The sequence below is a fragment of the Artibeus jamaicensis genome, unplaced genomic scaffold (genome assembly GCF_021234435.1).
Source record: "Artibeus jamaicensis isolate MK-2021 breed Jamaican fruit bat unplaced genomic scaffold, CSHL_Jam_final contig_834, whole genome shotgun sequence".
NCBI lineage: Eukaryota > Metazoa > Chordata > Mammalia > Chiroptera > Phyllostomidae > Artibeus > Artibeus jamaicensis.
Genome location: NW_026521981.1, coordinates 53294 through 67623, shown reverse-complemented (window position 1 = coordinate 67623; position 14330 = coordinate 53294). Strand labels below are relative to the sequence as shown.

At 41.8% G+C, this 14330-nt stretch overlaps 1 protein-coding gene across 1 annotated transcript in view; it reads right to left on the bottom strand.

The window, feature by feature from the left end:
• LAMB4 (laminin subunit beta 4) overlaps positions 1 to 14330 on the bottom strand; it is a 128566-nt gene that overhangs the window by 97581 nt on the left and 16655 nt on the right. The window contains exons 4-10 of the mRNA XM_053673199.1: positions 11074 to 11209; positions 8782 to 8855; positions 5598 to 5786; positions 4525 to 4588; positions 4134 to 4348; positions 2954 to 3074; positions 1587 to 1775 (exon numbers count right to left, since the gene is read on the bottom strand). Of these exons, the coding sequence (XP_053529174.1) occupies positions 1587 to 1775; positions 2954 to 3074; positions 4134 to 4348; positions 4525 to 4588; positions 5598 to 5786; positions 8782 to 8855; positions 11074 to 11209 (988 nt within the window). The remainder of the gene's footprint in view (positions 1 to 1586; positions 1776 to 2953; positions 3075 to 4133; positions 4349 to 4524; positions 4589 to 5597; positions 5787 to 8781; positions 8856 to 11073; positions 11210 to 14330) is intronic.

The following is a 14330-nucleotide window of genomic DNA, read 5'->3' as shown; positions in this document are numbered from 1 at the left end:
CACTATGTAAAGAGTGCATCAAGACAAACAAACAAACAAACAAACAAAATGGCCCAAATGCAAAAGAACAGATCAAAGCTCCAGAACAATTACCACTAAGCGACAAAGAGATAGCCAACCTATCAGATGCACAGTTCAAAACACTGGTGATCAAGATGCTCACAGAATTGGTTAAATTTGGTCACAAACTAGATGAAAAAATGAAGGCTACACTAAGTGAAATAAAGGAATATGTACAGGGAACCAATAGTGATGGAAAGGAAACTGGGACTCAAATCAATGGAGTGGACCAAAAAGAAGAAAGAAACAACCAACCAGAAAAGAATGAAGAAATAAGAATTCGAAAAAATGAGGAGAGGCTTAGGAACCTCCACAACATCTTTAAACATTCCAACATCTGAATTATAGGGGTACTAGAAGGGGAAGAAGAAGAGCAACAAGTGGAAAAGTTATTTGCACAAATAATAAAGGAGAACTTTCCCAATCTGGCAAAGGAAATAGACTTCCAGCAAGTCCAGGAAGCTGAGAGAGTCTCAAAGAAGAAGTATTCAAAGTCATGATAAGAAAGGACCTACATCCAAGATTATTCTATTCAGCAAAGCTACCATTTAGAATGGAAGGGCAGATAAAGTGCTTGCCAGATAAGGTCAAGTTAAAGGAGTTTATCATCATCAAACCCTTATTATATGAAATGTTAAAGGGACTTATCTAAGAAAAAGGAGATCCAAACTATGAACAATAAAATGACAACAAACTCACAACTATCAACAACCGAACCTAAAAGGATAACTAAAACAAACTAAGCAAACAGCTAGAAAAGAACAGATTTGCAGAAATGAGGATCACATGGAGGGTTGTCAGCCAGGAGGGGGAGGAGGGAGAGTAAGGGAAAAGGTACAGGGAATAAGCATAAATACTATGTACAAAATAGACAGGGGAGGTTAACAATAGTATAGGAAATGGAGAAGCCAGAGAACTGACATGAATGACCCACGGGCATGAACTGAGGAGGGGGAGGGAAAATGCTGGTGGGAGGAGGGATGAAGGGCACAGGGAAATAAGGGGGGAAAATGGGAGAACTGTAATAGCATAATTGATAAAATATACCTAAAAAATAAAAGTTGAAATTAAAGATAAAATGAAACTTTTTTAATGTTGAAAAAAGAAAATATAAGCCAGGTGATAATAGCTCATGCATCTTAACAACAAATTTGAATTGTCTACCGCCAGTCAAATGTAGCTAATTTCAGCAGTTAACTGTTTGCTGGAGCTGACCTAGAAATTCCAGGTGTGTGAAGTCACTGAAACCGTTCACCCTCTGCTGATTGAATCTAGAATAATTTCCTGATTTTCCAGGAGGAAACCCTGCCACAAGGCTGCCAGGATGAACCTGGATTACCTGGCCCAATTTGTTCAGAGAAAGAAACGATCTCAATGTCAAAATGACTTTGCAATCCCCACTCCCACTGAGAGGGCAGTTCGGAGATGCTGCTAAGCTGAGTGGGGCCTGGCAGCCCAAGAGACACTTGCCCCTTCAGCATTTCTCAAACCAGTGGGAAGGATGCTTCCAGAGTCAGGGGACTCACGAAGGCACGCGTAAGGATCCGAGATGGGCTTCAGGGGGTCCCTGTAGAAAAGGGGTCTGCAGCGATGGCAGTGCTGCCCCTCGGTGTTGTGCCGGCAGTCTTCGCACACGCCCCCGCTGACCCTGCCGCTGGCCAGGTACACGGTCATGTCGAAGTGACAGCGGTCAGAGTGGCTGTTACAGCTACAAGCTGGGAAAGGAGAGGAGTTACTGAGAGACTGACCTGGGGCCTGGGAGTAACCCAGCTGACATTCACCCTCTAATCTGTGCGTCCTCTCCCTCTTTCCTAGCCACTCCACCTTCTTTCTCTGGACATGCCGTGTATGCAAACAGTTAAATTAGGTGCTTTCGAAAGATCTTTCTAGTACTCTTGTAATGCTCATAGACTCTCTATAAAGCGTGTTCCCCAAACGTTTAATATATGGGTGTTTAAAAAGTCAAGGAACAACAGTAAATCATTTGCATAATCTAGAAGCTCTGAAGTACAATATTTGTGTTGTTGTTGAGTAAAGAATACTTTTACATACTTTGTAAATTTGAATTTTTTATATCACACGTTCTGTAGGCACTGGGATTCTCATTAAAACAGAGCCTCCCCCTGCCTCTCCTCTGTGGGCAGGGGAGCCGGAAGCAGGGCACAGGTCATTTACGCCCCAACCTGGGTGCAGCCAGAGTGGTACAGGGAAGGCAGTCGGTTTGGAGGAATTTGTCTTTGTGGTCATGTCTAGCTATGCTGTTCATCTTGTTTGTGTGTTTTTTCTTTCCTGTAAACAGCATAAATATTTGCTGGGTTTTGTATACTGTGACTCATGGGTGAGGTTTTTCACGTGCTCTTCTAGTGACCTTACTCCCCTAAATCTTATTTTTCTCAAATTTGGGAAAAAAACTGAAAGACAAGTTCATCGAAATTTAGAGGCAGCAAACACATTATAAAAATCCTCCACATTGTTAGTCGAAATATTTTATAAAAGGTACAATAGCCTGTCAAACTTGAACCTAGACCTCATTTCTCCTGTTATCTGACATATGAATTTAAGTTCATACTCATGGAATGCATGATTACTCAGGAAGATTCACCCAGATCATGGATTGGCATCCCCACTGATCTTATTACATGGCTCTGTCCCTCCTCTGGAAAGGGGCCACCCAACACATATGTTGTTTTATTTTTCAAATTAATGTTAATTTTTGGTGTGAAGGTTTGAGATGTTGGTGATTCTTCCATGGGAGACAATGGGAGACATTGGCCTGTCACTCACCTGGTGCTGGAAGCCACAGGTTTGTTGCCTGCAGTCCAGATGAACTACATGTTCTCCAAAATAAGGAAGCCCAGACACACTCCGACTGCGCTAAGAACTCTTCACTCACCTCTGCAAGAGCTGTCCTGGAGGCCTGCAGCTGGCCTCCAAGGAGCATCCTGGAAGAAGTCCTTGCACCGCTCACAGTTTGGGCCATCTGTGTTGTGCTGACAGACACACTGACCATGAACCTGTATTGTGTGATGCACAAACAGTGTGAAAAGAGGGCTCACCTTTGAGGATGCTGGGGCTCTTTTTATGGAAAATGAAATACCAGGTCGCGGGCCTCAGACTTAATTTCCTCTGTGTTAGTGGCAATACCAGCCTGGACTACCTGTTATTATTTGCTCAACTAGCTTTTACAATGTAAAGATTTAAGATGTTTAGTATACATTTACAATAAAATTTTTTTGGCTCATCCCACTGCTAGTTTCAGACCAGCACATTGCAGCCCTCAACAAAATGAGGGATAAGATGGGGTGTGTGTGTGTGTCCAGGGTGGTTTAGAAGCATAAGAGAACAGAGGGAATTAGAAAACAGAAAGAAATTAGAGAAAGGTGTGTGATTCTCCACAAAATGCCCCAGATGTCCAAGTTCAAAGAGAGAAGTTCTATTTCCAGTTAAACATTGAGGTAGCTGGGTAAGAAGGTGCCATACCCTGATCCCAACATCAAGCCTTGTCTGAATATAACTAATAGTTTAAAATTGTTTAGTAGACACACCCCCAGGACTCTGCATGAAAATACAACTCTTCTACTACATCCCTCTTTAGGACTAGTCCCACAGATGGAAGGAATTTTTACTATGAAGACATAGTCATTCATAGTGTAAGATCGTTACTTGGAGTAACCATCTTTATAATAGCATGTATTAGTCCTACACTTCGGTACAGAGTACAGCAGACCTTTCATAAATTTTTGTGAGAGAATGCATGAGAAATTATGGGTCCTCCCCACCAAATCTCCATTCCCTGAAATAATAAATAACAAAAGGAGCAAAATGGGCTATCTTAAAATCACAAGTTATAAGTTCTGGTCATGAGTTCAGTGATGCTTATACCTGGAAGGATTCACAAGTCTCTCTGGAGAGAGAACTGAAGGTGCTCAGATCGCCCGTTGGTCCAGACAGTCACGCCTGCCCCTACACGCTGGCACCTGGCTCATCCCCACATAAAGGCTGATCTACATCGAGCACCAGGACAATGAAGGGAAGGTGGGGGAGCCAACTGCTCTCCTGGGTCAGTAACTCACCATTCCAGGAGGGCTGAACACATCTCCCCTCACCATCTGTGTTAGGCCACATTCGCTAGCATGGCCATTGCAAAAACAGCTGCCCCGAACCACCATCTCATACAGGGCGTAGTAGTATTTATCAAGGGAATCATTCTGCCTCCTTCCAAGCAAAGTATCTCCAAGGGTGTGGAGTTTGGTGAAGTTTATCCTCAGGTTTGTTAATGTAACAAGGTCTAGGGAAAGGGCAATAATAAAAATAATGAATTGAGCATTTAGGTTGTATCACTTCAAGATGCCCTTCTTGACTGGCATCCCCTTCATGCACTACAGAAAGGTAATGACAAGGAATATGCCTAACATGAGATTTTTAGAAAAGAAGTTGCTGTGAAAAGTATAAAGCAATTCATACCCTGGATGTAGGGGCTGTACGGGTTTTCTATTTCAAAGCTGGGATCCAAAACTTTTAAAACAACCTGTAAAACAAATGTAGGTAAGTTGAAACTGTTTTACCCCAAAATGTTATTGTTAAACAGTGTGCTCTTTTTTTATGTTAAAGAGGGAAACATCAATATGTGGGCTGTCTCTTGTGTGCCCCCTAGCAGGGACCTGGCCTGCAACACAGGCATGTGCACCGACTGGGAATTGAACTGGCAACCCTTTTAGTTTGTGGGCTGGTAGTTAATCCACTTAGCCACACCAGCAAGGGCTAAATAGTAAACTCTTAAAGAAGAGATCCTGATCTTACAAGCAGGCTGAGCTCTTGCCTCCCAGGTATCATAGGGTACAGATCATTGTTAGGTTCTCATGTGAAAAAAAGTAGCAAGAGGGAAAATGAAAGCCATAAACAGTCATGTTGGCTCTTTATACACAAGAGGTCCGTGAAGGCAGCAGTTGTGATTCCAAAGGACAAACGGCCCCTGTTCTGGGCTGGGGTGGAGTTATGGGGCCATGGTTCAGCGAGTCATCATCAGTTTGGATCTGGCAGGGAATTCTGGAGCTGCTGTCTGCCTCAATCCCTTCTCCTAGATCTGATAAGGTAATACCTGCCAACCCCACTCCCACCTGGACCCTCCGCCAGTTACCAGTTTTTCTCAGGGGATGTTCCTGGCAGATCCCAGCTGAGTGCTGGTTTACAGAGCAAGGAGATGAGACAACTAGTCCAGAGCTGCACTAGCCTATGTGCTGCCTTGCAGGCGTTAGAAACAGATGCTCTTCCCCTGCCTTCCCCAGGCCCGGGTGCCCAGCCTGCCTTTCAGCACCTGCCCACCTTCAGCTGGTCTCTCTGTGAAGGATTATTCTTAGAAGGTATTTATCACTTATCTGATTTTGAAATGAATTCAGGACTCATTTCAATTTAAACTCTATTAACCACTCAAGTTCTATTTCAACAAATACTACCTCAATTGTTTTCATCTCAGTTAACCACATTGAAAAAAAAAAGGTTTATTTGACATTAAAGAAATCCAAGAAAGGAAAGGCTACCTCACCGCCGGTGGAGGGTTCAATATCCGAATATCTAGAGTCACACACAAGGTCTCCCAGTCCCTGGGCCTGGCCAGATGTGATGTTGGGAAAGGAAGTGGCGCAGTCTTTTGCAAAATATTTAAACACTTTCCAGGTGTGTCCATAGTCTGTGGAACGTTCAACTAACATTGCGGCAGGCCGAAAAGTCTGTGGGAAAATGAGTTGACTTGTGATGCTCCACAAAGGAAAATTGTATTACCCACTTCAGATTGAGTATTTACATTTTCTAACTCTATACTTTCAAACCTTATTTGTATCCTTTAAAGTCACTATACAAAGAACCTACCAAAATCTCTTCCCAGAAGTGGACAGGCATTTATGAGCACATATTTTTCCCTATAATCTCATTCCATTTAAAAAATGTGGCCATGTGATTTAATAATTGAAGGAAGATGGCATATTAATTTTTAAGAGGGTAGTGTAATTGATATTTTTACAGCAATTTGCATGCAGTTTTCTTGGCCTAGAATGCTTTTCCTCTGGCAAACTCTTATACATCCTTGAAAATCTACCATGGAGTTTACCTGGATTGCCCAGAGCAGATTTAGCCTTCTCAATGAATTTCCCACCACTTACCATATGTTTAGGCACTTATCACCTTGTATTATAATTTTAAATTTATATATGTGCTGAAATCATAACTAGACTGTTAGTTCTTTAAGGGCAAAGGCTAAAATTTTTTTCCATTTAAAAAATATATTTTATTGATTATGCCATTACAGTGTCCCATTTCCCCCTTCATTCCCCTTCACCCTGCACACCTCCTCTCCCCACATTTCCCCCCTTTTAGTTTATGTCCATGTGTCCTAAGTTCTTTAGTTTCTACATTTTCCCTACTACTCTTGCCCTCCCCTCTCTCTATTTTCTACCTACCATCTATGCTACTTATTCTCTGTACCTTCTCCCCCCCTTCACCTCCTCCCACTCCCCTGTTGCTAACCCTCCATGTGATCTCCATTTCTGTGGTTCTGCTCCTGTTCTAGCTGTCTGCTTAGTTTGCTTTTCTTTTAGGTGTGGTTGTTAATAACTGTGAGTTTGCTGTCCTTTCATTGTTCATATTTTTTACCTTCTTTTTCTTAGGTAAGTCCCTTTAACATTTCATATAATAAGGGCTTGGTGATGATGAACTCCTTGAACTTGACCTTATCTGAGAAGCACTTTATCTGCCCTTCCATTCTAAATGAAAGCTTTGCTGGATAGAGCAATCTTGGATGTAGGTCTTTGGCTTTCATGACTTGGAATACTTCTTTCCAGCCCCTTCTTGTCTGTAGGGTCTCTATTGAGAAATCAGCTGACAGTCTGATGGGAACTCCTTTGTAGGTGACTGTCCCCTTATCTCTTGCTGTTTCTAGAATTCTCTCCTTCATTTTAATCTTGGCTAATGTAATGATGATGTGCCTTGGTGTGTTCCTTCTTGGGTCCAACTTCTTTGGGACTCTCTGAGCTTCCTGGACTTCCTGGAAGTCTATTTCCTTTTCCAGATTGGGAAAGTTCTCCTTTATGATTTGTTCAAATAACTTTTCCACTTGTTGTTCTTCCTTTTCTCCTTCTGGTAGCTCTATAATTTAGATGTTGGAACATTTAAAGATGTTCTGGAGGTTCCTAAGCCTCGCCTCATTTTTTTGAATTCTTGTTTCTTCACTATTTTCTGGTTGGATGTTTCTTTCTTCCTTCTGGTCCACTCCATTGATTTGAGTCTCAGTTTTCTTCCCATCACTATTGGTTCCCTGTGCATTTTGCTTCATTTCACTTAGTGTAGCCTTCATTTTTTCATCTAATTTGTGACTAAATCAACCAGTTCTGTGAGCATCCTGATAACCAGTGTTTTAATCTGTGCATCTGATAGGTTGGCTATCTCTTGGTCAGTTACAAGTATTGGCTCTGGGGCTTTGAGTTGTTCTTCTGCTTGAGCCATAATGTTTTGGTCTGTTCATGCCTGTTACATATGAGGGGCAAAAGCTTAGTTGTTTACCAGCGTGGGTCAACCCAGTCACTGGTTTGTGACTGGGGCTGGGGTCAGAGAGGGAACAATGGCATTTGTCCCACCCTTTCTTGGATTTCAGTCCCCTCTGCTGCTTCCCACAAGCACATTGGGCCCCTCTGGTGCTGGTTCCTAGGTGGGTGGGCTTGTGTACATTCTAGGACCTGTGGGTCTCTCCAACGAATTCTCCCGTGAGGCTGGGAGCCTCTCCCAACACCTCAACCCCTGAAGTTTTTCCAGTTGGTGCTTTTAGGCTTTATTTCCCATTGCTGGGGCCCTGAGTTGCATGGTCTGTCTCACTGTCTGTTTTTCTCACCTGGTTTATCTGTGCATGAATGGGTGACCTTGGTCAGCCAGCTGCCTTGAGCCCTCACTGGGTCTGCCTGTTGCCACCCCACACCTGGGATCTGCCAACCGCCGCCTGCGTGCCTGGGTTGGTCTGGACTCTTTTTCCTGCTGCAACCCCTCTCTGCCAGCTGCTGACTCTGCCCCTCTTACTTGTCTGGATGAATGGTTTGTTGTTGTCGGACTTTGGTACAGTTCAATTTTCTGTCTATTTTGGTTGTTTTTTGTTTCTAAATCTTGTTGTCCTTAGTTTGATTGTGTGAAGAAGTACAGTATTTCCACCTATACCTCCATCTTGGCTGGAAGTCTTTTTTCCATTTTTATAACTTTTTCTTTTATATTCATTTTTGTATTACCACAACTTAGCACCAGGCCTGACAGCAAAATTAGAACTTTGGTGCGTAATTAGAGAATGACTATAGCACAAGATTTTATCTGGCATCTCAGTAACCTTAGCAGAGACCCTTTAATTGTTCTTCCTTTTTGATCACAGTCTTCCCATATTTCCCTAAATAATTTCCAGTTCCTGTCCTTTCTCCTCAAAGTTATGTCTTCTTCATTTCTGTGGCCTCTAACCCCCAGTGTTCGTGATTTTCTTTTTGCTACATATTCTAAGACATTTTTTGTTGTTGTGGACCATATAAGTTATTAATTAATGAGCAGTGGTATTGTGTTTTTGTTCAAGAACAAACAACCTGATGACAAAAGGATGCACACAGCTTTCTGTTCTTTGCAAGGAAGTGAGGAAGTGAAACTTCAGGCAAGCCCAGCACTCGGTAAGTATACAAAAGGGGCAGCAAACCTACGCATCTGTACCTTAAAGGTCAGAATAAGGTGGCTGAACTGAAATAGTGCCTCTAGGTCCAATCTGATGCTGACATGATCAAGACCTAAAGAAAAATCCAGAAAGAAGAAAATCAGTGATTTTGAGGGACCCCTGCTTATCATATTAATCCCTCACTCTGGCTTGTCTATAATAAAACACCTTGAAATCACATGCTGGTGACCAACACTCTTTCCTAGTTTGCTGGAGCATGCCATTTCATGCCCAAGAGAAGGTCTTTGGGAGAGCAACCTAGGGTTTACTCAGACTATGCCACAGGGATGTTTTGGTGGCCATGCTTATGGCCACAGTGTGGCAGTATTCCATATGACCAAGGACGTTCCCCATAGGGGGAACAAGAGGGCTCCTTTCCTTGGACTCGAATCTGTCCTACACAGGAACACGAGCTTGCAAGCTAGAGCACGGTAATACTGACACACCCTGTGCTTCCAACAGCTCCTAACAATCATTTAAACTAGTTCTATTGTTGTGTAGCATAAAACACAGCCTGGAACATTCCCCTGGAGTGAGGCTCTGTGGGCCCCTGCATGGAGGAGACAGATGTGTCCTGGCTGGACTTCGCACGGAGGTAACTGGCTGCCCTCTTCTCCAGCAGGGACATGGAGGATTGGCCCCGGTCCGGACGCCCTGGAAGCCCTGATCTCTCTGAAGTACACTGTCCAGTAGAAATATGAGTCACGTGTGCCATTTAAAACTTTCTGGCAGCCAAAGTTATATAAGTAAAAAAAAAGCAGGTGAAATTATTTTTAATGTATTTAACAAAATATGTAAAAAATATTCTCATTTCAGTATGTAATTAATATTTTTGAAATTTGTAACATTTTATCATATGTTTTCCCCCAAACTAAGTGTTAGAAATTGGGTGTTTTTGTACTTGCAGCACATCTTGATTTGGATGAGCCACACCTTGATTTAGTGCCCACAAGCCACATGTGTCTCTGGCATTGGCAGTGAAGCTCTTTGGGACAGCGGCCGGACTGCAGTGCCATGGGGTACAATGGCCTTCGGGGGTGAATGGGTCGGAGAAGGGTTTGCTGCACATAGGGCAGCCACATTCCAGGCTCTGTCAAGGGGTCCTCACCCTTTCTGGAAAGGAGATCTGCTTTCCCCTCTCCAAAATTCTTGGTTGAGACCCCTTTTCCATATAATGAGCCTTGACAGAGGGGCATTCCCTCTGGGAGATGTGGGGCACATGCTGGACCTGTGGGTCAAAAGCGCTATACAGCAAAAATGGCACCACCCAACGGTGAAGACAGGTGTTCACGGGAGAAACTGCCTCACATTCATTAGGGAGAGTCCGACTAGAGTCACTGATGAGGATCCAAAATGAACTGGCATTTAGTAGACATCGATCATGTGCTTGCCCGCTGGAGGACGGGAAACTAGTCTCCCACCATGCTTGCCCTAACGACCCTGTGTGATTTTCTCACACTCCCTCTGAGGCACTAGGATCCCCTCAGGGAAATATGCTTGCCTCTGAGGAAAATAGAGGGATTATAGCCCCAAGTGCAACACATAGAGATGTGGCAGATGGAATCATTTTGAGGGGCATGGTCAGGGTTGCAGGGCAGTATGGAAGAGGGGCCATCCTGAGTGAGCCAGTCTGCATTAATACAAGCACGTAAGGCCCAGAGCTGGGTAGCATAAGAGGAATCCCTGGTCGGGCTCAAACTTAGAGTGAGCGTCTGGGAAACACCAGGGTGAGGTCCAATGGCACAGTTGTTCACGACCAGAGGAGGGCACAAACCCAGAAAGGCAAGAACTTCAGTCGGTAGCCAACTATCCTTTCAATTCAATTTTTATATTAAAATCTTCAGCTTGCAGTAAGAAATGACATGTCCTTTACCTCTCTTCCTTCATGTATTGAGAAAGGAGAAGGCACATGGCATGAACTCAGACTTCTCCTGGCATTATTAACTCCACCTATCAGTGTGTTTTATGTTGGGCTTTATTTACCAATACCTCATAAACTCCCTTACTATTATTTCTTTTTTACAAAGAACAAAAGAATGCAGAGATATTTTCTTCCCTGGCAAGGAAAGAGTGAAACATTCTGAGTTATCTGCTTAAAATACAATTCTATTTCTCTAGAAACAAATCATCTTTCTGAAAGTGAAAAGAAATTTTGTTGTTACACAGGGCTCTGCCTTCTGGTAAATGCTGTTCCAATATAACTGCTTGCTCTGACACTGTTAATATGATACAGAAACACACCTTATTAAAAACATGAAGAAATACAACATTGGAAAGGAGCTCAATCATACCGTTTTCAGATTGCCACCATTTCCTTTCTCTGTCTGGCTGAAAATTTGTAATCACATTCTCAATGGTGTGGCTGTTGGGCTGGGTGTGTGGATCGTATGGAAATCTGGAGTCACAAATGAAGCATTTTTGTTCCCCCTGGAAAACACCATCATTAACATTTAAAATAAAGAACTGTAATTACTTATTGTTGATCTGAATTTAAAAACAAACTGTACTTACTATATTTGTCATTCAATCTGGCTAAAAATACAAAGCAGAGGAAATAACAAGACATCAATTTTTCCATCAATAGATGCTTAAATGCAATAACAAATGAAATTAAAATATGGCTTAGAATTTTTATAAATTTATGTATTTGGAGCAAAAATGCAAATATATGAGGAACCAATTCTTTTTTCATATAAGATGCAGATGGTCTGGAGATTATTTTCAACTATAGAGAAATAGTCAGAACATAACTTTGAGTAGAATTATTTCCTTTAGTTAAAAGAAGAATACTTGGCACAAAAATAATAAAACAATGGGCCAGTAGGTTATCTGTGACCATTGTCCTTTCTCTCTCAAACATACTTTTTGGCAGAAAAGCTTCCAATTCCAAACCCTTATATCATGCATGTGGATTTTGTAAAAGACTTTCATAAATTCACAACAGAGAGCCCCACCCTCTTGTCTCACAGGAAAGGTCTTATTAGTAAATGGGAACTAATTTTCCATGAGATGGATTTTCAAATGTTGTTAACAGCCAAACTGTCCTTGGAGTGTGCTTACTTGAATATGTCTGCTTGTAGCTGTACGTATTTGAAACACATCTCAGAAATAAACTCACAACTTGAGAGTCAACTAATATTTGACAGAGGAAGCAGGCACATACAATAGGCTAAATATAGTTTATTCAATAATGATGTTGGGAAAATTGGAGTGTGCAGAAAAATGAAGCTAGACCACTTTCTTACACCATACACAAGAATAAATTCAAGATGGATCAAGGACTTAAATATTCAACCTGAATCCATAAAAATTCTAGAAGAAAACATAGGCAACAAAATCTCAGACATTTTTCATAACAATATTTTATCTGATATATCTCCCTAGGCAAAGGAAATAAAAAAATTAAAATAAACAAATGGACTATGTCAAACTATGTCTTCATTGAACAGTAATGAAGAGCCATCAGTGAAATTAAAAGACAATTCATGCAATGGGAGAACATATTCACCAATGTATCCGATAAGGGGTTACTATCCAAAATTTATAAAGAACTTACAAAACTCAACAGCAAAAAAATGAAACAATCCAATTAAAATACGGGCAAAGGACCTGAATAGATACTTCTTAAAAGAGGACATACTGATGGCCAATACACATATGAAAAGATGCTCAGTGTCATTAATTATCAGAGAAATGCAAATTAAAAAACCACAATGATATACCACTTCACAGCTGTCAAGAATGGCTATCATCAATAAATCAACAAACAAGTGCTTGCAAGGATGTGGAGAAAAGCAAACCCTTCTGCACTGTTGGTGGGGGTGCAGATTGGTGCAGACACTGTGAAAAGCAGTAGATATCTCAGAATATTAAAACTGGAACTGCCTTTAAAATTTTTTAAATTTATTTTTAGACAGAGGGGAAGGGAGGGAGAAAGAGAAGGAGGCAAACATCAATGTGTGGTTGCCTCCTGAGCATCCCCCAGGGGGACCTGGCCCATAACCCCGGCATGTGCCCTGACTGGGAATCGAACTGGCAACCCTTTGGTTTCCAGGCTGGCACTCAATCCACTGAGCCACACAAGCCAGGCTGGAACTGCCTTTTGACCTAGTGATCCTTCTTCTAGGAATATGTCCAAAGAAACCCAAAACACTAATTTGAAAGAACATAAACACCCCTGTGTTCATTGCAGCATTATTTACAGTCCCCAAGATATGGAAGCAGCCCAAGTGTCCATCAGTAAGTGAGGGGATAAAACAACTATGGATCAGTTAGACAATGGAATACTACTCAGCCATAAAATGAAGAAAATTTTACTCTTTGTGACAGTATGGATGGACCTGGAGAACATTATGCTAAGTGAAATAAGCCAGTCAGAGAAAGACAAGCACCATATGATTTCACTCATATGTGGGATCTAATGAACAAACTGAACTAACAAGCAAAATACAGACAGACTCATGTAGAAAGCAAGATGACAGCTTTTGGGCAGGGAGGTTAGGGGGCGGAGGGATTAAACAGAAAGGAAGAAGGACTCATGGACATGGACAATACTGTGGTGATTGTGGAGGGGAGAGGTATATAAGGGGGGTAATTGGCAATGGAAAAAATATAATAAAAATTAAAAAATAAAATACAAAAAAGCTTCCTAAGGAAATTTTCAAAGGCTTCCAAACAACTGCTCATGGTCTGCACAGCTGTTCCAGGCTAATTTGTGGGAGTGGGAGTCTGGAGGAACATTTTCACAAAGCTTTCAGGAAGCAGGAGCTGTTTATTACCATCCCTTCTGCTGGAAAACTGCTTACAACAGCGAATGCACTAGTTGGTGTTTAGTGAATGTTGAGTTTACGTCTTGACCATGACTTACAAGGGCCTACATGACCTCATCAGGGCTGCCTCCTTGATTGCCTTCCCCCAATACTCCCAGCCTTAGCTACACTCACCTCTTTTCCTTGAGCTTATTGAGAACTCTTGTGACTTAGAATCTCAACATAAGCTGTTTTCACTTCTCCCTGAACCCGCACCAAATATTCCTATCTCTTGCTCCTCCCCTTTTTTTCAGGTCTCTGCTTAAATGCCATCATCTCAGAGAAATTCTCCTTAACTTTTATGTAAAATACCACCACCTCCCACCCTTATGGCCTCTGCCAGTCTCTATCCTTTACCCTGCTAGGCAATATTTTCAAGCTTTTATCACTACCTGTGACTATATTATATAGTGGTTGGATTTCTGTCTGTTGGCATTATTAGACTTAAACTAAATGAGGACAAGGACTTTGTTTTGTTTATGGCTGTATTCTCCTTACCTAGGATAGTGTCTGGACCATAGTAGATAATCAATAAAATTTGTCAAATGAATGCATGATGATTTTAATGACTATTTCTGCTAGAGTCTATTAAGGTAAACCAGCTTTTCAAGAGCTCCACATAATCTTTTTATTTTAAAAAAATATTTAATTTATTTATTTTTAGAGAGGGAGAGAAACATGGGTGTAAGAGAGAAACATCCATCGGTTGCCTCTCACACAGGCCCCAACTGGGGACCGAA